Source organism: Mustela putorius, unplaced genomic scaffold (assembly GCF_011764305.1).
Source record: "Mustela putorius furo isolate JIRA1106 unplaced genomic scaffold, ASM1176430v1.1 tig00000596_pilon_pilon_pilon, whole genome shotgun sequence".
Classification (NCBI taxonomy): Eukaryota; Metazoa; Chordata; class Mammalia; order Carnivora; family Mustelidae; genus Mustela; species Mustela putorius.
Genome location: NW_025421428.1, coordinates 3,903,359 through 3,927,961, shown reverse-complemented (window position 1 = coordinate 3,927,961; position 24,603 = coordinate 3,903,359). Strand labels below are relative to the sequence as shown.

The 24,603-nt window shown below is 57.2% G+C and overlaps 1 protein-coding gene and 1 long non-coding RNA gene across 2 annotated transcripts in view; one reads left to right on the top strand and one right to left on the bottom strand.

Moving 5' to 3' along the window:
* LOC101675309 (DAB2 interacting protein) overlaps nucleotides 1-13,394 on the bottom strand; it is a 186,355-nt gene extending 172,961 nt beyond the window's left edge. The window contains exon 1 of the mRNA XM_045082346.1: nucleotides 13,224-13,394. Coding sequence (XP_044938281.1) covers nucleotides 13,224-13,263 — 40 coding nt within the window. The 5' untranslated portion in view covers nucleotides 13,264-13,394. The remainder of the gene's footprint in view (nucleotides 1-13,223) is intronic.
* Nucleotides 13,395-13,405: 11 nt separating this feature from the next.
* Nucleotides 13,406-24,399, top strand: LOC123392776. Its single transcript, XR_006607424.1, has 2 exons — nucleotides 13,406-13,963; nucleotides 21,461-24,399. It is a non-coding gene; the product is annotated as an uncharacterized LOC123392776 (long non-coding RNA).
* Nucleotides 24,400-24,603: the final 204 nt, after the last annotated feature.

Genomic DNA, 24,603 nt, shown 5'->3' with positions numbered 1-24,603 from the left:
TGCCATGCCCAACAGTGGAACTTAGACAAATTCAATTTCCTATATTAAGATGATCTGAAGAGAGATGAATAATGAAGCCCCTGCAATTCCAATCGCATAACAGGTTTCTCCCCTGGTTGACAAGGGACCAAACCAGCTCCCCAGAAATGGCCCGTTTTAGCACCAAACATGGCGCCTGGCCACTTTGGATCGAAGCAGGTAATCTCCACCCCACACATTTCTGCCTCAAGCCCTCCCAATCCCAGACCACAGAAGGTGGTTTCTTATAACCATTAGCATAATTACCTGACTGCAACACTACAGAGAAGCGATGAGATGAGCCTGTGATTTCCGCACCGTTATTTGTCTCAAGTAAGTCACCTGAAGTTCGCCTGCCATCAGGATTCATGGCCGCATTCTGTAATCGTCGGGAATTATTTTGCTAATAACAGAGGTACCTTAATCTAATTTAGTTTTAATGCCAGGAGGTGCCCTCCCAGAATAATCAGCTCCAGGGCAATTCCAATTTCCAGGTCTGTTACACGTTCTGGAGAGAAGATTCAATTCAAAGAGGCTGAAGTTACTTCTTTATCACCCAAAGTCATCTAGGGGCAGAATGGGAATCCTACCTCTACGGGTTTGCAGAAAAATGCAGGGCGAGGTTGAGCCACAGGGAGCGGGGTGGCGGCAAGGTCGTAGCCAAGAGCAGCAGCTGGAAGACACCACTAATGGTGTCTTGAGGACCGGGAGGCATTTGCAGGGGGCCCTGACTTTTCTCGTATTCATTCATTATCTCATTGATTCCTTGACTCCGTTTCTGGGCTCTCTCCTCTGCAAGACCTGGTCTCCGCTGTTACTTGAATACAACTATTGATAGCAAACGTACGCAGCCCTGTTCTGGGTACTTCGTGCTTATACAGTCATTACTTCCCGTGAGGCCGGTGGGTGCGACTACGGTCCCCACTTTGCAGATGGGAAAGCCTAGGCAGAGAGGTTAACTTGCATCAAGTCACACATTTAGTAAGGGGCGTAGCTGGGATTTGAACCTTGGACTGTGAACTCCCTCGAGTTCATGGACCAGGGAGAATCCTGAGCCCACCAGGAATTGTTGAGCCCCTCCTCTGTGTTCTCGTGCACCCCTCCCAACAACTCTGGTATGGGAGTGTCGTCCTATTTTATTGAGGAAGACACAGAGTCTCCAAAAGGGGCTAATTTGGCCAAGGTCAAGTGAGGAAATGGAGTTAAGTCGTGATTAAACTGTGAGCATAGGGACCGACCGCCCAGCTCTGCCCTTTCCTTTCCACTCCGGAGCGGTACCTCTTTCCCACCCCGACCCCCACCACAGAAACCAAGTGTCCTTTGCTGTCCTTCACTGTCACCAAACAAAACCTACTTCCAGATTCCAATCACTCGCTCACATTCAGGCTTCCAGCCAAGGGTCAAGCCCTCCCGCGGGAAGGGCCAGGAGGTCGACGTGCCTCGGCCCCTCTGCTCCTCACCGGGCCTGGGCCTTCCTGTCTCTTTGAGGAGGTGGGTTCTTTATAAACGGGTGGAGCCACAGAACCTTCGTTTCGAATGAAAAATTTCAGGCAAAGCCAATATTTAGATGACAACCAGCTGCTCTGGGCAGAGCTGTGCTGGGGCAAAGGCGGGGAGTCTCTCTTACTTGGCAATCTTTTGGCATCTCCATGGGACCCCAGGACTCTTTCGACGGTTGGGAAACCACTGGTCTGGACGTAGGTCCAAGGAATCTGAGCTCCACTGAGTGCTGGCAATACTCAACGACGTGCAGGGTGGGCCCCTCCCCCCGAACACCTGTCCGGCCTTGTTAGGGGCATCAAGGGGCCGAATCCAAGAGTGGCATGTCAGCAAGACCCGGTTGTGCCTCTCTGCACAGGCTGCGGGGCCAGCCCATCCAGGCACACTCCCCGGTGGCCGTGAAGACAGGTCACTCCCCTCCCACTGCTGTCTATGTCTATTTGTTTCCTCTCTTCTGTCTTGCCCCCTCTCTAAAAACATATTTGTTTTTTTTTTTTCTTAATACCCCCCCCCTCCCTTCCTTCTAAAATGCTCAGGGACAGCTGTGTTCTGGAGGAATCAGTGCTCCCAATCACCAGGCCCAACACTCATGGTGCCTGGGAATGCCTCCTGAAGGCTTTGGTTACCCCTGGGCACCAACGTATGTGTAGGAGTTAGCCCAGGTAAGGCACATTGCATTGGGAGGAGGCGGGCGTTCCAGGCTCAGAAGAGAGGCCGGGGAGGCTGGCTATCACTCGACATGGCTGAAGTGTGAACTTGGTGGTTGGGGGGGGGCGGTGGGGGGGGGGTTGGGGAATGGCAGGTGGAGTGAGAAAAGCATCCTTGAAAGGCTGTCCTAAGGGCGGTGGGCTGGTTCCTGAGGGTCGAGCAGTCTACGGAGCCATAAGAGGGATCAGATGCACATTTTAGATCCTCTGGCTGCATACATGGTTGGGGAAGGGGTAGACCCTGACGATGGGGCTTTCCTCCCCCTCATTCCCTCCAGCTCCCACCTGCCCTCAACACCCTCCAGGGAGCCCTGCTTCCCTCGGAGACACTGCATGTGCACAGGAGGGAAGAGGGCTTTCAGGCTGCAGGGAGTCCCCACCTTGGCCAGGCCCCCAGCCTGGAATGCAGCCCTTGACCCCTTCAGCCCCAGGACCATGGGGTCAAGATGGGTTAGAAAGTTGGAAATTCCATCCCAGTTGGCTGGGATGCTTTGGTTTTAGGGTTTCTGTTTGTGAACAGGAGCCCAGGCAGGGAGTTAGCTTCCCCGCCCCATTCTAGTCCCTTCTATCCTACTCTTGGCTCCGACAAGCCCCTGCTCCAGCCTTGCAGCCCCTCTTGGCTCTTGGATCACTGCCTCCCCACTCCCCATGTTGCGGTGGGAGAGGAGGAGTTTCCTTCTCCAAACACAAGCCCTATTGTTCCACCACTCAGCTGGGCACCTGTCTTGGCATCCGCACTCACTTGGCCTCAGGTCAGCCACAGGATAAGGCTGAACTAGTGGGCACTGAGGGTCCGGGACCCGGGGCAGGCGTGCAGGCCATCGCCGGTGGCAGTTCGGACCCTGTCCCTCCCTGGCTCCCTTCCAGGGCTCCTGCTTACTCTGGGGCACTGATTCTTAACCAGAAGGGATTCTATCCCCCAGGGAACAGTTTGCAATGTCTGGAGACATTCTTGGTTGTCACAGCTTGTCCTGGGGTGAGGGGCAGGTATGCTGCTGGCGACTGGTTGGGGGAGGCCTGGGATGCTACTGGGCATCCTTCAGGGCCCAGGACAGCCGACTCGACAGTGTTCCAGCCCCAAGAGGCACCAGTGCCAAGGTCAGAGGCCCCACCTGAGGTTAAAACCCCCCATGCCATGCTTCAGGCTGGGACACTCCAGACACTCACTCCCACCTCAGCCCCTGTCGGGGTTCCCTCCCTGCTGCCTTCCACTTACCTAAATCTCAGTTCTCTCCAGCCCCTCTGCCCGTGGGGGCTCTCCGCTGCTGCCCACACCCGCCCCAGCTGCCCCTTCCAGAAGCCGTCTGGATCAGATCCTGCGGCTTTGGCCCTCCTGAGTCTCAGCTGGCTCATCTACATAATGGATGGGTGAGGTGAGTGGAGACCCCAGCCCCCCCCCCCCATAGCACAGACACAGCCCCTCCTGTCTCTTCCCGGGATGCTAGGCACATGGGACACTCAGAGTTGGCACACAGTGGGACCCATGTGGCTTTGGAGCCGGTGGGCCAGGGTTCGAATCCTGACTCTGCCACTTCTCAGTAGTTGGACCAGAAGTTAATCACCAAACGTGCCTGCACCTCAGTTTCCTCCTTTACAAAATGGGTTTTCCGGCAAGAGTTCCATGAGCTGTGCGGTGTCCTGTCCCTGTCCCTGTTCCCTGTCTGGCTGGTCTATCCTGTCAAGGTGCGCTGGACAGCCATCTACTCTTGGGGCCGAGAGGACAAGGATTAATTGCCCTCTTACTTCCCCCTAGAAGCTGAGCTTGCACTGGGCTTCCAAGGACTTCGGGGAATGGAGACGCCTGAGACCACAGCAGTGGAAACCGGAAGCTGAGCAGGCCCGGCTGAGCGCCCCCTGCCACGAGAGTGACCACCCTCTTGGCTCCTGGTCTTTTTGGCCTCCCTTCTCAGCTCTCCAGTCATTGCCTGGGCTCAGCTTCTCCTGCTGGGACCGTGACCTCCCACAGGTGGGCGGCCACCCCGACTTAGCCGAGCTGGCTCAGGGGACGGGGCATTGCGTTGAGCAGAGGGGTGGCTTGGCATCTTAGGAATTCTGGGGAGACAGCACAGAGACAGACTCATAAACCCAGAGAATGAACAGGTAGTTGGAGGGGGGTGAGGGTGGGCGAAACAGGTGTAGAGCATCCAGAGGTGCAAACTTCCAGTTATCCAAGAAATAAGTCACAGGGATGAAAAGTATAGCGTGGGAGATACAGTCAAGAATGTTGTGATTATTTTGTTTGGTGACAGATGGTAAGTACACTTCTCATGGTGAGCATTTTGTAATGTATGTAATTGTTGAGTCACTATGTCATACACCTGAAATCAATATAACATTGTTCGTCAACTTCAGTGAGAGCTAGAGAGAGAGAGAGAGAGAGAGAACAAAAACATGAGCTCCCAGGCTCCATGACCCTCCAACTTCAGCAGTTGTTGCCCCTTAGAATCACAAGGAGGCAGAGAGACAGAGAGATGGAAAGAGACATATCGAGAGACAGACACAAGAGACAGAGCGCAACAGAGATACAGCAAGAGAGAGAGAGAGAAGACTGAGGAGGTCCTGTCCCTCCCCTCCAAGCTATCAGAGGCCCAGGATGGGGGAAGAGCCCCAGGAGAGAGAGCGTGGGGACCCCTCCTCACCCACTACAGAGCTGGCCAGAGGGAAGACTAAAAGCTGTCCTAGCAGACACCCTCCCGGGCTCCCTGGCTTCTGGGCCGTGGAATTGGCATGGCCATTCGGTCAAAGACGGGCCTCCCCTTTCTAGTCCCACTCCCAGTTCCGGAGAGAAAGCAGGGACAGATCTGGGCCAGCCCCCAGAAGGCTCCTGAGTCAGGCTCTCAAGACAACCCCCCCCCTTTCAGCTTCTGCTGGGGAGCCCACCTACCTCCTGCCCTCCCGACCTCTCCGGTACCATCTGGTACAGCCGCGCGCTGTCTCCCTCCACTGCCGCTCCTCCTAGCGGCCGCCCTCCACCCCACCATTAGCTACGGCAAGGGAGGCCCTTTGTCTAAGATTTGGGTCAAGGGAGAGAGAGTCCAGGGCAGAAGTAGGGGTGGGGGTTCGGGGACAGACACCCCAGCTGCCACTTCAGGAACCGCGCAACCTCGAGCTGGCTTTTTTGGAGCACAGACCCACGCGTTCTGGTGCAGAGTCGGTGGGAGCTCGGGGTACACATGTGGGACCCCCACAGCCAGCCAGGACAGAGGCCCCCTCGCAGGCATTCTGTCCTGCTCACACGTGCTTACGCCCTCCACGTGCTTTCATGCGTGTGTGTCCGCGCACACACAGGCACACCGGGATGTAGGTCACTGGCTGCAGGGCCTCGGAGCCGGGGGTTATGAGGATCTAGCCACCCGGCACACGCTTCCGGATTGGACAGAAAGCCACCCCTCCTGCCTCCCACCTCCCCCTCGGCTTGCCTGTATCCATCTGACCCAAAGCCTCTCTAGGCTTCCTTTCATTTTTCCCTAGAATTCCACTGGCTGAGACTGCTGGGAAGCAATTCTGTACAGGGTGCGCCACGTGCCTTTTATTCTGTGTTGGGGGGCCCTGTGCAGGACAATGTGGAGGCTACAAGAGAGACAGAGGGTTGTGACCTCATCGTCACATCGTCACATCGTCATGGGATGCCTTAGGACTAGATGCGGTAATGGTCAAGAGGGTATGGTAAAGGAGAAAACCAAACAGCTTCAGCCAAGCTGATCAAGGCTGGCTTCCTGGAGGAGGTGGCAAGACTTTGGCTGGGCAGATGGGTAAGGTTTCCAAAAGCCTGGGAATGGGAGTGGAACTTACACAGCTGGGAAGACCTCAGCCACTCCTGTCCTCTACCCTGAGCTGGGGCCTCTCCCCAGGTCACATCTGGAAGGACCATCACAGACCCTTCTACGGAAAACCCCCGGAAGGTCCCGCAGGCCTTTCAGACACAGTAAGCCCAGGACATCACTCCCACTGAGAAGCTGCTCTTCCACTCACGTCCCCCGCTGGTGTGGACACCAACATTCCTGCCACGGGCCAGAGGCAAAGTCATCCTGACCTCTTTTTCCACCCCACCGAGTCTCAGTCTCCAAGTTTGCGGTCTGGCTCCTGAAGCAGCTCACAGCCCAGAGGTAGAGACAAGCAGGAAAGCAAATGGACTGTGCTCATCAGTGTGTGACAGGACAGCAGGAAGCTCAGCGTGCCTTTGAGCCCAGTAAGGTAGTCAGGGAGGGCTTCCTGGAGGAGATGACAGGAAGAGTGGCCAGGTTGGGGGAGAAGTAGTAGGGAGAGCTGTATTACAAGACTGGTCCAGGCAGGGGGCACACAAGAGCAAAGATGAGGGAGGAGGAGAAGGACAGCGCATTCAAGGCAGTGATTGATTCATGGAGATGGGGGTGGGGAGAAAGAAGGGGTGTGGCGGGAGACAAGGGCAGAGGCGCCAACCTGGGGTCAGGTGGTGGACTGCCTGGAGGCTGTGTCAATGATTTTTCACTTTTTCTGACTGCAGTGAGTGGGGTGGGACTTTAAGATGCCGGTGAGTGGTCCCCTCGGCTGCACATCGAGGATGAGTTTGGGGCATGGATTGAGATGGGGAGACCCAGAATGGGGTGAGGCAGCCCTCTAGGAGTCCAAAGGGGGGCCTGGCCTGAGGTGGGGGCTGGGAGCTGGAGCGAGGGTAGATCTCAGGATCCACAGGAGGTAGGATGGACCCTGAGTGTTTCCTGGTTCCTCCTCCCTCGGGGGGGCCCCCACCTGCCCATTGGACGGCATAAGAAGGCATGATCTATTGGCGTGGTCCTCTCAAGAGTGGGAGCCGTGGGAGGTGGCTACTAGTATCCCCAGCCCTCTGATGAGCAGAGCCAAGTAGCCCAGGCCAGAAGCTGAGGCCTGGGCGTGTTTGCCAACAGCAGCTCCAGAGGGAGCCCACCAGAAGCCTGTGGAGAGTGGGGGGGGGGGATGTCTTTGCTTTCTAAACAATAGGAGCTCCTCCCTCCTCCCACTAGGAGCCTTGCTCCCTGGGGGACAGGAGCTCCTTTCTCCTGAGCTTTCTCCTGGCTCGGCCTGGCCCAGCTCCAGACCCGGGGCTGCCCTCTGCGTCCCCCTCCCTGGGCCCCACTTCCGAGCCTTCTCGTGCAGCCAGCTGCTGAGGCTTGGGCACATAAATGATTTAAGCTCCTCCCGACTATCCTCATTGTTCTTCTTTATTGACTATTTTTTCCTGATTTAGCCTCTCCCCAGACTCCCATGAGGCAATGGGGCAAGAAGGCGGGGGCTCCACCCCCGTCCACCTGCCCGACGGGGGAGGGTCAGAGGCCCAGGCATGGCTGGCCAGCGGGACCGAGGCCTTCCTGGGCATGGGAAGGGCTTTGGATTGGGGGCCAGAGTACCCAGAGAACAGCCTAGAATGTGGAAAAAGGCACAAGAGTCTTGGAGTCCTGCGCTTGAATTGAGTGCCCCCACTAGAGCCTGTGTCTGTGGGCCCTTCTAAGCCTCGATTGTCTCGTGTGCGCAGTGAGGTCGCTCCTTCCTCTGCCAGGAGCCGGTGACTCCGTGTGGAACACATCACAGAGCTGGCATGTACTAGGTGCTCAGTTAATGGGGCCCCCACTCTGCCTCACTGGCCTCGCTCGTCCACCTGGGGAAGGGCCCCGGGTAGGAGCGTGGCTATTCCTGTTCCTTCGGTGGCCAGCAGGCCCAGGGCAGAGCCCCAGGGCAGGATGGAAGGAATCAGGGTCTTGCATTCTTTCCCCAGCCCAAGTGGGCCAGCCTGGCATCACTACCCAGTTCCCCAGACAGGGAAGCTAAAGCTCGCTGAGGGCCCACCCAGGTCCTTGCCCAAGACCTGTTGGGTTAGCTAAGTGGCAGAGCAAGAGGAGGTCCCAGGCTCTTGTCCTGAGAGGCAGGCCAGGACTGAACGCCCTTCCCGAGAAGTCCACCCGCATAGACACAGCCTTAGAGAAGGACCTAGTGGGCATGGGTTTAGAGCATGTGCTCTGGGGTGGGACAAACCTACATGACTCTTAGCCTTGCCACTCACTAGCTGTGTGATCTGGGTGGGTCACTCAGCCTCTCTGAGCTGGTTTCCCCATCTCTAACACAAGAATGCTAACCCCCACCCCACAGGGTGCTGGCGAGGGGAAGCCAGATGATGAAAGGGAGGCGCATGACCAGGCATACAGCTGTTCTTTTACGGTTTTTGTCTATCTGTTACCAGCTGAGGCAAACCTGCTTCTGACATCTTCGGTTCCTCCTCTCATGGGAAGGGCTGGTGAGTGGTGACATCAGACCCCTGACAGCTTCTAGCCCAAAATAACCTTCTCTTTAGACTGACCCTGTCCCATCACAGCTGCTTCTGCTCGCTGTTCCCAGCTGGGTGCATATGGCCTTCGGTTATGGCTGCTGCCGCATTGGGCTCCTCCCAAGAGCTGTGCCAGCAAACCCTCCCAGGAGGCAGGATTTTTTGGGGGGACATGAAGGGGCCACCCGGAGGGGCAATGATACAGCTCTGTCCTGAGCTCTGGAGCAACCTGGGTTCAAATCACCTTGTATGACCTTGGCCATCACTTAACTTCCCAGAGCCTCAGTTGTCTCATCCGGAAAATGGAACTAACAACAACGGGTCTATGGCGTTGAGGACTCGAGCAGACAAAGTCCATGAAGGACCTTGCATGGAACCTCAGCCCAGAAAAGGGCCTCAGTAAATAGGCCTGGTTGTTGAACCTGCAATCACTTCCGTCTGCCAGCCTACTGGGACCCCCTCAACGGGGGCAGATGTCCCCGCTGGTTATCACCAGGAAGAAACTGAAGCCTCTTCTGCCCCCAGGATTTCCGAGCAACCAGCCCCTTCCAGAGCACTGATCCCGGCTCTCTGTCCAAGCCCAACTCCCTCCAGGAATCACAGATCCCCCCCCCCCCTTCCCAGGTGTCCAGTCTCATGAGATTTTACCTTGTCACTCCCCAAGACAGCCAGGGAGGCGGGCAGGGCCCTGCCAAGTCTGCCCATTTGTCAGACAAAGAAACCAAGGCTGAGCGAGGAGCAGGGACCTGGTCCAGGGCGCGCGAAGGCGAAGGGAGCCAGGATGAGGCTCGAGCCGCGGGGAGGGGACAGGGCACCAAGTGCTGAGTCGGATTTAGAATTTTAGATGGTCAGAGCCAGATCATTCCGGGGTGTGGGGTATAAACGACCATGAAGGGAACATCATGCCCAGAGTGGGGGATGATGCCTGAGGACCCAGAGCACGTCCGGGGCGGGATCCAGCAGGGGCATTCACTCATTCGCTTGTTCATTCATTCATTCATTCATTCATACAGCGAATGCAGTAGCAACCAAGGCACAGCCCTGCCCTCAAGGACCTTATGGTCTTAAATGGGAGTCTGACTAGCGACCAGGCGATCAAAACATGCCCTCATCAGGGAAGCACCAAGGGGTGCCACAGACAGGGGTGGGAGGCCACGTCGGCAAGTGGAGGAGTGGCAGGACGGCGTGAGAACCCGACCAGAGAATGTTCTACAGGGTGAGAAAACAGGGTCCTCCTGTTTTCTTCCTCCGCAACTGGAAAGAAGGGAAGGAAGAGCTTCTCTGAGCCAGACTTGTCAGGCAGTCAGAGGGGGTCAGCCCAGATCTTGTCTGAGCCTTGCCTCGATTTACACACGAGGCCTGCCCATGAAGGGCTTCTGCTCCCTGCCTTCTTGTTTCTGACTGTTGTGTAAAGAAACCCCTGCTCCTGTGTTTGCCACTCCCTCAGCCACTTCAGCCCTCACTGGCCTTGCTCCAAGGGTCTCTCACCTCAGGACCATCTAATAGGGCACTGCTCAGTCCTGTCTTCTGAGGCCCCTTCCACACGGCGCCGCCCTCCAGAGCATTTGCGCCAGTGGCTGGGATGTGGCCCAAATCCCTTCATTCCTGGAGCACCAGGTGGATGGAATCAAAGCTCAGGCTCTCCACCAGATGGAAGGAGAGAGTCTTGCTTGATCTGAGCCATGGAAGGGGGCCCAGAGCCCCACTCCCAGCCGTGCCTCTCCCAACCCTGTACCCACTGAAGTTTCCGAGTCCCCCAAGGAGCTCAGCTTGTCAACCCCGACCCAAAGCACCACCCTCCTTGGAAGTATCAGGGAACCCTCAGAAGTTTCTCTGGCCTTTGCACCTGCTGTTCTATCTGCCTGGAATGCCTTTCCTCACCTCTTTGCCTGGGCCAACAGAATTTGTTCACTCACTCATTCGACATGTGTGCTGGATGCTTACTCTGGGCCAGGCAGAGAGTTATGCTCAGGGGATAACAGCCGTCCGAGAGCTCAGAGAGTTGGGGATACGTCAAGTTCAAGCACACACACATGCACACACAATAACGTCCTGTACAGATAGGAGCAGACCATATCAAGGAAAAGAGAAAGTAAGAGTAAGATCTCATTAGATGGATCGCAGGAACATGATCTAGGGAAGACTTCTCTGAGGAAGTGACTTTTCAGTTGAGTTTGGGAATAAGAGGGGGAGGAGGAATTAGCTTACTGAAGAGTGAGAGGAAGAGTGTTCCCGGAAAAGCAGACAGCATGTGCAAAGGCCCTGGGATGACAACGACTTTGATGATTGTGAACAAGTTCAGATCAGTAGGACCAGAGTCTAAGGAGTGGGTGCATGAAGGAGAAAGAGTTAGATCATGCAGGGAGGCAGAAGCAGCAGATCTTGGTCAAGGGACTGTGTGGGTAGCAAGACAAAGTAAGGATTCAAGAGAAAGAGCCAGAAGAAGAGACTGAGAAATAGGTGGGAGAAAATTAGGAGAGTTACCTCTCCCAGCAGCCAGGTGAAGAAAGGGTTTCATGAAGGAAAGAGTCATCAACTTCTTTAGTGGAGGAGTCATCTCCTCCAGGAAGCCTTCCTGGACTCCACATGTGGGTGAGGGGTTCCACAGTGCCTTGATCTCCCCCACCAGGGTGCTCTCCTTTCTCCCAGCCTAACCTAGAAATGTCATGAAGGCAAAGATAAGGTCTCACTTGCCTTTCCAACCCCAAAACTTAACACAGGACCTGAAAGTAGTTAGCTACATAGAGAGGAAGTGACTCTGAGCCCATGGTTTTCCTTCATTGGCCTGGTCCAGGAGGCTCCTTCTGCTCTGGGCCTCCCAGGCATGCTGGAGCCAGACCCCTCTCGGCTGGACCCGAGATCACTTGCAAGAGCCTGGGCTCCCCTCCGTTCCTGCCTAACTCCTTCCTAAGGCTCCCTCTGTCCCTTTGCCTCTTCCTCATGGCTCCTAGGCACCTTACGACCTGACCAGCTTCCAGAAGACCAGCAACAGTCTCCCAAAACAGGTAAAGACAAGGTGCCCCCCGCCATGCATGGGGCCCTTTAGTTAGGGTGCACACCATTTCCAGGGTACCAGCCTCGCCCTGCCCAGAGGCTGCTGCTCGAAAACCAGGAAACAGCAGTTCGGGGCTCTGGGTCCCAGGTGGGGAGACGAAGCCCTGGGAGAAGTGAGAGAGCCTCACTTGGCCATGGGTTGGTCCCCCAGCGAAGGGTCTGTGCCGTCTATAGAGTTGCATTCGGGCAAGGCTATACCAAGTTTCAGGTGAGCACTTTCCGGGAGCATATCTCAGACTGTCTGTGCCCCACTCCCCAGAGAACTCATCACTCAATCCAGACTCATTTTATTTGTCTGTCTGTCTCCCATTCGAGGCTGGGAGTTCTTCCGGGTCAGGGGCCTCTCTTTGCCCCTTCCTCCTCCCCCCTCCCCTTTCTCTCTTTCCTCCCTCCATTCAGTAAGCACAAACTATTTCTGCAGCTTGAGCTAGCTCATCATTTCTGTACCCGTGCCCGTGGCACACAGCTGGGCACGCGGCGGGGGGGGGGGTCACTCAGCAGACATCCTCTAGTCCCCTGACTGCCCAGCAGTGCCAGGTCCATGGTTGGGCCTTGCCAGATCTCCCTGGAGGATCACAGCCCCGAACATGGCAAAGGGCCCCTCTCCCTGGAAAGAGCTGAGCTCCTGCAGAAGGAAGGAAATTTGGCCTTGAGTCTGTATGGAGGCCAGGCCTGGCTGGGGTTGGGGTGGGAGAGGGGTCCAGAGGGAGAACCCTGTTTTCTTCGCAGGAACTGTGGTCCCAGAAGGACCTGGGCCCCCAAAGGCAGCTCCGAGCTGGAGTAAGGCCACTTCTCAACGCCCCCTTTTTGACCAACAGGGCCTTCTCCTTGCTGAACCCCCAAATCTGCTGTCCCCCCCACCCTGCCTCGGCCCCTCAGGCACCCTGGCCCTCCTGCTTTTTTCAGGCACACATTGCCCAGAGACAGCCAGGGCGCCCTGGCATTCCAGCCGATGGGCATCTCCCTGGCCAGGCTGGGCAGGGGTTCCTCTTCCCTGCGTCTCTGGAGCTCCAAGCCTGCAGAACCTAACCCCGGCTGAGCCATTCCGAGTCTAACAAGTCCTGTCCCAGGCTCGCAGCAAGAGCTCTGTCCTGGCAACTGTGCCCCGGCAATCTTCCCTGGGGTTTCCAGTCACCCCAAAGGCTGCAGCAGGGGCAGCAGGAGCAGCCCCCGTGGTAGCCCCCCGGGGGCCTGCAAAGTGGGGCGTGCCTTCAGCCGGGCGTTAATTACAGGGTGCGTTCCTGAAGCCTGGTCCATCTATATTTATCTGCAGGATCTCACTCATTAAATTCCCCACAGCACCCGGCAGGCTTGGGGACCCGAGCGAGGCAGACAGGCAGGGGGGCTGCAAACTTCCTTCCTTTCCTTCTTGGCCAAGAGCAAAACAGAAGCAACCCAAACTCTCTCTCCCTCCCCTGACCCTACTCATGTCCAGAGTCCAAGGGGCTGCCCCCGGCTCTGCCCAGGGGGAACGCTTCGGCCTTGTGCCCTTTCCCCCGGAGCACCCATGCCCACCCAGAGGCCCCAGGACCAGACGGTGCCCAGCCGCCTGCCGGCCTCCCCGCATCAACTCGGATTCCTGCAGCAAGCAGAGAAAAGTCTGCCGAGCAGCGGAGCAGCACGGCCAAATCCTCAACTCTGCCACTTTGCAGGGGCCGGGGCCCTCTTACCGTAGGAGTCGTCTTGGTCCAGGAGGGAATCGGGCTCCATGGCGAATGGGCCCCCAGCCCCTGGCCCCACCTGATTTATGAACCAAGGCTGTCTCCATGAGCGTCTGGGTTTCTCCTTTTGTATTCCATCTGGCGGCTTTTCCAACTAGATGACTGGGTATTCCTGCAAGCAGGCCCTTCTCCAGCCCTCGCCTTCATACAGTACATTTAAAGTAGCAGTAACCTCTTTTTCCTCCCCCCGCAGCCGGGCTGGAAACATTAGAAGGGACCGAGGCAGCGAGATGTCTAAAATAGGAAGACGCCGGGACGATTGGCCTGGCTGCCTGCGACGCTGGCTGCGGGGTCTGGCCGGGGCTGTGCAGATGGAAAAGCTAAGAGGTGAGGCTGAGCTGGGGCTTAGCATCTGGAAGCTGGCTCTGGGGCCCCCAGGGTCTGTGGGGGGTGGTCCCGGCTGACCCACCCGTGGGAGGGGCTGGGGAGGGGGGCTTGGCTCTGTTCGCCACCCAGCGCCCAAACCCCAGGGGCTTCTCCCAGGCCCTGCTGGAACCTCCCACTCAAATCTGTTCCACAGACATTTCCTGCAGTGTGGGGGATGCAGAACTGACTCATCCCTCCATTCAGTTAGTCATTAACTTTTTTCTGAGCATCTACTCCACGCCAGACACTGCCAGGTGCTGGCTTAACAGCGCCGAGCAAGGAGCAAGGCACAGCGGCGGTGTCTGGCCTCGTGGAGCCCGAAGGTAAGCAGGTCAAGGCCAGGTGGGAGGGAGGGGGAAGTGCTGCAGAAACAGAGCCGGGATGTCTCCCCTGGCTGTGGGAGGTGGTCAGGGAAGGCTTCCTGGAAACAGGCACCTAAGGCTGAGTAAGAGTCGGGTGAAGGAGGGAGCGAGGAGGAAAGGCGAGCCAGGCGAAACGAGGGACCTGCTTGAGAACCTTGAGCGGACAGCGTATGTGGGGTCTTCAGAACCCACCCCCCCCGATAAGTTCCAGGTGGTAGGAACAGAGCCTGATCGAGGAGGTGGTGCCAGGAGATGGAACCAGGGAGGGAAACAGGCGAGAGCCAGGCAGGGCCTCAGGGGGCTGTTCTCAGGCCAGACCCCGAGGATGATCTGTGAGAGTGATGCATTCCAAGCCATCTTTCGAAAGGCCTCTCTGGCTCCTGTAGCCACGGGAGTGGCTGGAACGCTGGGTATCACTCAGGGAGCGGCCACAGGGGCCGGCCGCCGTTCTGAGCATTTACGGCACGTGGTCTCATGCACTGCCCGGTGGTCCCTCATAGAAGCTCTGCTGTCCTGTTTTACAGATGAGGACAGTGCAGCCTGGACAGAAGTGACTCATCCAAGGTGGCAGGTGGCCTCAAGGGCAGGCCTGGGCCCCAGGGAAGTGACAGCCTTGGTGCTGGGGGACAGCGGGGAGGACAGAGATGCAGTAATTCATTCAATCTACATTCAACCCAGAATACAGACCAACGCCATAGGCTTGTGGGAGAAGTGCACCATTTTGGCCCAATCAGGGAAGGCTGCCTGGGTGAGGAGGCATGTGAACTGGAGAGCAAGAGAAGACCAGGATTTGCATGGGCTGAGCAGGGGAAGGTAAGGGCATCCCAGGCAGAGGGACTGGCACAGGCAGAGGCATGGAAGGGGGCATTGCAGTGGGAATGACAAGACCCTGGAAGAAGGTCACGGAGATGCGCTGGTTGGGGTTGGAGTGGGGAGGACCCGGAACCACAGTCTTGGAGCTGGTGTCAGGTAGCCTCAGAAGGCATTCTAGAGGCCTCCTTTCTAAGGAATGCCTGGGAATTCCTGCTAGCAGCCCCTTCCCAGGCTTTGTAACGCTCTGCACTAAAAGCAGGAGAGAGAGATCTCCGACATAAAACAAACACACAAACACACAAAGCAGGAGAAAGCTTTCTGCCCCCCAGCACTGTGAGATCATTACAAGCTACACCTTTGCGACTAGCTTTTTGGAGACATGCCCTGGTTTTGGTGCCCAGGCAGAGGGGACAGCAAGAGAAGGGAGCTGGGGGGACAGGGGGACAAGCTGGGAGGCTGGCAGGAGGGCCCAGGCCGGGGACGACACGAAGCAAACACCCGTCTGGGCCCCTCCCAGCCACCCTGTGCGGCCCAGCTGCTCCCAGAGCAGCCAGTGGGTGCTGACGTGGTCGGCCCAGCCTCGGGGTCACCCTTCACCCCCACTCCAACCTCGGCTGCCAGAGCTCTCAGCTTCCAGCCTCCCGCTGCCTTAATTACAGGGAGGCCAGGCCCTACCCAGGCAACTGCGGGCATCCAGCTCTCAGACTCTCCTCTCGGCGGGCGTGGGGGGCGGGCTGCCCTGTGGGGAGGCATCTAGGCGTGAAGGGGTGGGCCCTGAGACCACCAGTCAGCAAATGAGCTCAGGTCCAGCTCTCCTGTCAGCTCTCCGGGGCCCTGAAGCTTTTGGGGGCTTTGGGGTCACATTCTAGGTAGAGTAGGGGCATTACCCTCTAGACCCTCTAGGCTTCTAACCCGACTCTGCCACTTACTAACTGGGTGACACGAGCCAGCCTCCTTGGGAGTCTCACGGGTAGAATGCTGTTCCTGTAGTGTTTCCTCATGGCGGGGTCTGAGCCTTACGGCAGGACCGGACCAGACCGGGCACCTGTGAAGTACTCCGTGAAGAGTAATTCTCCTCTTTGGGCATCCTAACAGCCTCAATGTGGGGAAGGCAGGTGGGGGAGAATAGGAGCCCCTTGTACAGTCAAGGAAGCTGAGGTTTTGAAAGAAGGGACTTGCCTCGAGGGGCTTGGGTGGGGGGCAGGATGCATTCCTCCCCGGGCTGTGCTCCAGGGCCCACTGAGAGCACGAGGCCATGGCTCAGTGGGAAGGGGGCCTGGGCTCCAGGTCCGGCTGGGCCCCCAGGCAGCGGAGTGAGCCAGAGCCAGGTACTTCCTTCCCAGGCCAGCGCTGTCTCACAGGTCAAGGTCAGAGCTGGAGGAACCTGGCGGCTCCCACACCTTCCCAATTCATTTCTCTGTTTTTATGAATTAGCTCTGTTTCCGTGCAACCAGACCTCGGAGCTCAGGGATTCCTTTGCAATAAATGCGTCTGGAGCATGGGTCTCCAGGTCCTTCCCTTGACGACACAGTGATGCCAAACAGATCGGCCTCCTTCTTGGCAGCTCTGTGGGAGCTGGGCTGTACCTGCTTTGAGCCAGTGCCCTAATGATGGACACCCAGACTGTCGCCAGAGCCAATACTGGGATGGGTATCGCGAACATTCTCTGCGCATCCGTCACTTGACCTCCCTAGGGTAAAAACCTAGATGTGAATTCTCGGGGTCCAAAACTGCCAGCATGTGTACATTCCTGGAGTGGCAACAAGGGGCATCCGAGCCCCATCTGGTTCTTTGACTCCTTCTCCTGCTCATGCACTGCTTTTGTGCATGGCTCTGTTAGGGCGTAGGACAACCTTATCCCTGCTCTTGCGGCAGTGACGTCCTAGCCAGCGGGACACAGGTGCAGTGTCACACAGAGAGGAGTGCTCATCAGGGCCACATGATAGAGCATGACAGAGCCCTTTTTGCAGCTGGGTGGTGGTCAGGGAAGACATCTCCGAGAGCGTGACATCTGAGCCGTGACCTGGCTGCCATGTGCAGGGAAAGCAACCGGCACTGGACAAAGCGACCGCAAAGTCCTTGAGGTGGGCGTGAGCTTGGTGAGCGGGAGGGACAGGACAATGACCAGTGTGACTGGGCCTGGGTGGACAGTCAGGGGAACAGTCACAGAGCAGAGAAAGGGCACGGAGGCAGCTTCGTGGAGGGGCTTGTGGCGGGGTGTGGGGGGGTGGGAGCTACTGCAGGCTGAAGCAGGAAAGGGACCTGAAAGGCTGCTGTGGGCAAGGTGACCCCAAGAGGGCCAGAGTGGACAGAGAAAGGCAAATGCATTCAAGATCCAGTAGGGCCCTAGGCGCTGCAGGCCAATCAGACATGGAGAAAAGGATGAGAAAGGACTAGGCAGACGCCAAGGCTTGCAGATTGGTGTATGGAGCTGGGGGAGACCCAGAAACTGTGTTGCGGGAAATTCACACGGACACATGGAGACATCCAGGAGGCCATGGCGACAGGCTGGAGTGGAGTGGGGTTGGGGTGGGGGGCAATGAGTCTAGAGGGGGTCGCTAGAGCACCGGACGTAGCCCAGCGTGCCAGCCCGATGCACGCCCCAGCTCCAGCGGTGGTAGGAATCCCCCGGTTCCAGACAGGACTTGTCACTCTGTGTAAAGACAGGGAACTAGGAGTCACTGATGGCAGCTGGCCCCAAGCTGTGTGTCCCTGGAGAGAAGCCAGCAGGAAGGAGCAGGGAGAAGGGGTGCCTGGCCGCGGACTCCCCGTGGTCAGCTAGTCCACTGCCTTCCCTGCTGGGGACGATGCGTTCTTGGCACCACTCGCTCTCTCTGCCCCTGCCACACCCGAGACTGGACTGAGCCGGGGAGCCAGAGACCTACGGGAAGAGCAGAAACCCAAGGGTGTGAAGGCTAGAAGAGCGTATGTACGGGGAGCCATCTGGTCAGCAGAATCGGGAAAGCCTTGCAGAGGAGGGTCCAGCTGAATGGGACTGGGAGGGATGCAGAGGAGTTCGCCAGGCAGATGCAAGGAGTAAGGCCAGGCGACACTGTCCTACCACACGGAACGGCCCCCATTCTTTGCCGTGAGAGCTTTAGCCCTTCTCTCCCCTGAGTGCTGGTTTTCTAGCTAAATCCTGCTGCTCAAGCCCAAATGGAGCCCGTGGGGAGCCCACAGTGTCTGGCTCTTCCGGGGTTCCTGAGCTGACCCTGCACAGCCCCTCTCCAGAACACAAGCCAGCGTGGGCCAGAGCCCACTCAGGAGCCTCCTGGCTGAGTGTCGGGGCTGAGGACAGGTAATCCCAGCTCCCCATTTACCGGCTGGGCCACCCTGGGCAAGTGATTCCCCTTCTCAGAGCTTTGGTTTCCCTGAGATATCATGCCCCCCCCCCCTTCTCATCACTCTCTCGCCATCCCTGCCCCTCCCCCCAACTTTTGGGTTTTCTTCCTGACACTTAGCATCCCATGTGACATTGTCTTATATATTTGTGTCCTGTCTGTTGGCCCTGGCTTCCATGCGAGCACCATGCTGGACCCCCAACACCTGGAACTGTGCCCAGCGTCCTGGGCCCCCAATAAATATGCATGGGACAAAACCTCTGTGGAGGAACTAAGCGTCCGCTGTAATGCTCATCCTTCCCCTACTGCCTCTGGCCCTGATCTACAAGCACACAATCTGGGGGCTCCCGCTGAGCCCCAGGACACCTCACGTGTGGACTCCTATGTGTCTCCCGTTCTCTTAACGCCTATCTGGTGGGACCGGGCCTTCCCTTCTCATCACAGGCTGGGCCCCAGCGGGGAGACCAGAGGTTCTCCCCTCGGCGGCCACGCAGATACTGTGAATCGAGTGTTCTCTGCATGTCACTCATCGGCTCTCCATGGCAGGTTTTCTGAGTCCCATTTCATAGATGGGAACACTGAGAGGCTACTCCAAGCTGGGGCTCGAGGCTGTGTCAGCCCAGCTGGAAGTCCCCACTGGCCCCACAGTAGCACCCGGTGGGGCTTCCTGGGGGTGTGTCTGGGTACGGGGGGCAGGGAGGCTCAGAGATGGGACAGGCCAGCCTTTGGTGGTTCGATTTCCCTCCCGGCCGCCCTCTTCTTCTCCAAACAACTGTCCTTCATCATCTCCTATATTTAAGGAGAGGGGCGGCTCTGTTTCTGTGGCTCACTGAAAGGCCTCAGAACTGAGGGTTGGCAACTTTGGACAAGGCGTGAGGCAACCAGCGGGGCATGAGGGCGTGTCCCGGGCTGGCCCTGTCGTCACCTCCACCGGGGAAGAAGGGGCTGGGCTCCTTCCAATGACGGCAGCCCTGGGTGTGCACGGGGCCCTTGTGGAGCCCTCGTGAGCTCCCATGTGCTCTCCGAGAATCCTAAACACTGAGGACAGCAGGACAGCAGGGGCCAGAGACGCTCATCGGCCTCACATGGCAAAGAGATGGCCGAAGCAGGTCCCAAAAATCTGGGGCCAGATGAGAAATTCAAGTCGTCCACAGCCCTGTTGGGAAGGTTGGTAACTTGCCCCTGGTGGCCGCAGCAGGCTCCAAGGCCTGGACTCTGAACCACAGAGTGCCGTGGCTTCCTCCTGCGGAAGGAGGAAGGCTTCCTCCTTCCTTCCTCCTACAAATGTGAAGCTGGATTCTCATTAAGGAACTTCAGATCTTTCCCGGAAGGAGGCGAGCTCTAGGTCAGTGCCAGGAGTTCGGGGATTTCCAGGGTTGAGAGGATGGGGACAGTGGTCATGGTCCCCAGGGTTCTGTGAAGTCATCAATTTTGTGATGAACCATGGTCTCCATCAAGAAATCCTAGCTGCCGGGTCCCAGAGCCCTGCCTTGAGGTCCATCTGAGAAGTCCTGCTGATGTGGGTAGGCCCCACATGTGGGCAGCAGGGTTGAGACACAGGCTGGCATGAAGGGGGGGTGGATCTTCAGCAGCTGGCAAAGATAGTCCTTTTCGTCTTCTCCCCAAACCCCCAGATCTCGGCCCTATGCCTGGCCCCAAAGTGCCTGATCTTTGCCCTGAGAGGACCCCAGGCTTCTAAGAGCCCTAGGTTAGAGGCTTATCCAGTGCAGTCCCCTGAGAGGGCAGGAATCTCCTCTATAACATTCTTGATCCGAACTCTGCTTGCTTACCTTCAGAGATGGGGAACTCACTCTCTGTCAGGAGGTCAATTCCCTCTGACTCCAAAGTCAGGTCCCCACTCGAGTCAGGTTATGTCCTCCTGCTACTGCTCTGCGCTGGTCTGCTTTGCTCTCCATGGTCGCACCACGTGATTTTGCCCTGGAAAGAGCCCCTATGATCATCAGAACACCCCCCGCCTCCTGCCTCCCATGAGCTCAGCTCGCTGCACTCCCCCTGAACCTCACCCCCCACTCCCACCCATGCTTCCTGGCTAGCTTTCAGGTTTTGTGGTGAGTCAGGGGAAAAACCATGAAGCCTGGAAGCACTTTGCCCACAAAGCAATGACGGCAATTCATGCCACTTGGCCAACTGGAGCCCGAGACCCAGGAATGAATCAGTCCCTGCCCCTGAGGATCCCCACTGGGACAGGGGTGGTGGGATGGTGCAAAGGCGGGTGTACCTGCAGCTGGGCATCGGCCAGACGTGGGGACCACCAGAGGGAGCTCTCCCCGCTGGTTGCTGGTGAGTTTGCAAGGATAATTCAGGATGGCTACTTTTCCAGCAGGTAGAAAAAGGCAGGAGGCAGAGAGAGAGCGCCTGGAGAGGGCACAGACCCGAGAGCAAAGGCCAAGCCGTGGGTCCACTTAGCCCACTGATTTGCTTGGGACAGAAGCTATCAGGGATCCGCACGCTGTGTCTGCAAAGGGCCAGACAGTAAACACCCGGGTTCTGCAGGCCGTTCGGCCTCCGTCCTATTTTCTCTACCGTTGGAGCTCGGAAGCGGCCGGAGAGGATGCCTACATGAACGGGCATGGCTCTGTTCCAACAAAACTTTATTTGGTGACACTGAAATTTGATGGTCACATAATTATCCTGTGTCATGAAATGGCATTCTCCTTTTGATTACTTCCCGGCCATTTACAAATGTAAAAAGTATCCTTAGCCCAGGGGCGATGCAGAAACAGCTGTTGGGCTGGATCTGGCCTGCAGGCCGCAGTTTGCTGCTCCCCCAACTCCCCCCTGCCCCCCCCCCCCTCTATGTGTTTGGGAATCCTGGGAGATTGTTGGGTAGAAGTGAGCCTTGAAAGCCCAGGGGAGGCTGGGTCAGCGCTTGGTGACACATCCCACACCCACCGCCCTGGGGGAACTCGCCACTCACCCATCCACCCACCTTCCCACCCAACCCAACTGCCATCAAGTCAAGTGTTGAAAGGTACAGTGAGACGATCTCTTTAAACGTGATGTCCAATGACATAGGAATACAGGCTTCTTGTTACAGGAAAAGTTGGTGCGGTAGAGAGACTAGTAAAGAAATGGCCTTTCCGATCCCACTGTATACCCCGGGGTGACCATGGTTAGGAGGCGGGAGAGTGTGAGGGCCCAACCTCTTTCCTGTGCACAAGGACACACACACACACACACACACACACACACATACAGTGTATTTATTCATACCACACGTAGCGCATCCTGTATAACTATGCTTTTGTCACTTAGCAACTCAACCCCGAATCTTCCCTCCTAGGCACATGGATATGTCCTCTGGACCCTCGCACCAGCCGCCGAGCAAACCTCACCAGCAGGGGCCCACTGACGGACTGCCAAGCTGGTCCCCGTGTCACAGGATTACAAGCAGCCCTGCCACGACCTTCTCGACACTGTACCTATTTCTGTGTCCCCGTGCTGGCAGTCCTGATGGAGAGATCCTCAGAAGCGGAAATGCTGTGTCAAAAGGCACCAGAACTTAAAATGCGGATCAGTGTGGCATTCTGGAGCACTTTCTCCTCACCACTGGGAACAAGCAGAGCAAATCCTCTGGGGCCTAGAGAGGCCTACGGGGGCCAGTCAGGATCTGGGACCGCGGCCTCTCAAGCACTCCTCGAGGACTGTGGGTTCCAGAGGCACACCTGCGCGTCAACGCCTTCCTCCATCTCTCCATATTCAGCCAGCCCCCCACCTGTCCCCCTACTCGCCCATCCCTCCCTCCCTCTGTCCATCCACCAGGGCAAAAGGGGTTTGGGCAAGAGGACAGGACCAGCTGGGTCAGGTGGTACTGAGCAGCCCAGCGAGCTGGGGACACAACAGTGACCACCAGGTTTGACAACACAGCACGAGCTGGGCAGAGACGGGAAAGCCCAAGTAACCGTGGGACCCCTGAGGTAGAGCACCTGACCTGGGGGGGCTTCCTGGAGGAAGAGCGTCTATGCAGGAACCAGAGGGACACAGACACGTTTGCCACGTAGAAAGGGGGTGTCCAGGCTGAGGGGTCAGCCCAAGGTCAAGAGGAGAGAGCAGTCAGCTTGTTTGAGGAACTGAAAGGAAGAAAGTCTGGCTGTAATGTGGAGCGCGGGAGGGGCCGACGCGGAGGGAGCGCTGTCCTCACAGGACCCTGGAGAGATGGCAAAGCAGATGGTGGGGTCCTTGATTAGAGACCAGGCTCTGGGGCTGGGTGAGTGGTGGGGGTGCAGTGTAGGGAGTGAGGAGCCAGCAGGAGAAGCAATTTGGAGACGGGTGATTAATTCGATGAGTTTAGGGTGCGCAGGGTGTTCCAGGGGAGATGTCCGATGTCAGTGTGCACGTGGGCTGGGCGTCGGGGTTGGAAGGGACCTCCCTGTGCAGGAGGATGCTGGGCAGAGCTGGGTGGAGCTGAGCCCCTCACCCATCCCTTTCTTTGCTGCAGCTCGAGGCCCGCCTGTGTCCAGCCACACGCCGCGTGCTGGGGAGGGGCCCAGCAGCTTCTAGCTGTTGTGGTTTTTCTTGCCTGGCAGCAGGAGCCCAGGGGGAGCCCAGCGGTTCCTCTGAAGGAGCTGTCTGTCGTAACTATGGCTGTTCCTCCCATGTCCCCCCCCCTCTACAGCCCACAGAGCGCCTTTGTCAGACCCCTCAGGCACCGTGGAAGGAAGGGGCCCCCGCCATTCATATGCGCTCTTGAACATTCAAGGGACCGGATTTACAGAGCGCCTGGTAGATGCCATCCTAGCCGTGGGAGAGCAGGCTAGGTAGACCCATGCAGACTGGCTTCTGCCGTCAAGGTGCCACCAGGGGAGGCAAACAGTAAATGTATAAATCAAGTCCAGAGTGGTATTTGGAGAAAGAAGCTTGGTGGGGGGTGATGGGGTGGTGGGCAGCTGGGATCCGGGGGGGGCTTCTAGGAGGAGGCAACATTGAAACTATAGGTCTGAAGGACGAGTCAGAGTTAGACAAGAAAAAAATGGCGGGGGAGTATTTGAGTGGATGGGAACAGCCTGCTGAAGGCTCAGAGATGAGAGAGTGCCAGGTGGAATGGAATGGAAGCAGTCAGTGTATTAGAACCAGGGCACGCTGCCTCCAGGTGGCAGTGGTTTGGACAGGGGTGTGGTGATGGGAAAGAAACTCAGGAGTCAGGCTCGGGAGTTTGGACTTTGAGGGCGATGGGGAGCCATGGAATGTCTTAAGCAGGCAGTGCTCTGCTCAGATTTACATGTGGGAGAATTCACAGACAGAAATTGGAAACACCCAGTCTTAGCCCAGGAAGACCCAGGATCATCTCATCCAAGGCAAGATCCCCTCCACCTTCGTGTAGGCCCCTTCACAGGTGAGGTGGGTCAGTAGGGCTTGCACACCTCCAGGGATCTAGACCTCACTACCTCTCGAGCCGGGCCCCAATGATGATGTGACAAGCCCTGTCAGAACCCCACAGGCACGTTTCGAGAATCCAGTCTTGTCATCTGGATACCCCGGGGCTTTTAACACGCACCGCGGTTAACACGCGAGGTGGGTTGGGCCGCACCACCGCGTGGGAAATGGCCCGGCAGCTGGCGCTGGAATGCAGCGCCGCCACCTACGGGGGCGATTGACTTGTTGCGTGCGAGCGCTCCGGATGCCACCTGGTAAGCCTGTCGGCAGGATGCTGAAGAAATAAATCTGTTCATGAAGATGCGCCGCCCCCTCCCCGCGGCGACATCACCCCCCCTCCCTCCCACCCCCGCTCCCACCCGGGCCGGGAGCTGCTGCGCCTGCCCCGCAGCGCCACCGTGTGGGCGAGGCGGGTCACGGCGGAAAGTCTGTCGCTCAACTCCAAGTACTAAGCGCTGGGCCAGGGAAGGAACAGGATGGGTGGAACAGGATGGGTCACTGGCCTTCCAGGCTGCAAGGCACACCAGGTCCTTTTCTCATTAGATTTTTAAAATTTGTTTTCCAGAATGGACGTATATTTGCAGGCTGTTTAAAATTATTTCAAGAGTATACGCTTACTGAAAGAGATAGGCAAACTCGATAGACCATACAAAGCTGCGATCGAGTTTCCTCCCAGCATCCAGGCCGTCCACCCCCGCAGACATCCGCGGATTGCATCCTGGCTAATAGGCTTCGAAATTTTCCTCTACAGAAAAAATTCCTGTATACATTTCCCTTTGTCCCACCTGTGTTCTGTTTCCTGTTCCTTATTTTTCCTCTATGTATACATAAACAAATGAGATCCTATTATATGTGCCTAGTTTCTGCCAATTGCTTTGCTTTTTTTTTTTTTTTTAAGATTTTATTTATTTGACAGAGAGAAATCACAAGTAGGCAGAGAGGCAGGCAGAGAGAGAGGGGAGAGGAAGCAGGCTCCCTGCGGAGCAGAGAGCCCGATGTTGATGTCGGGCTCAATCCCAGGACCCTGGGATCATGACCTGAGCCAAAGGCAGA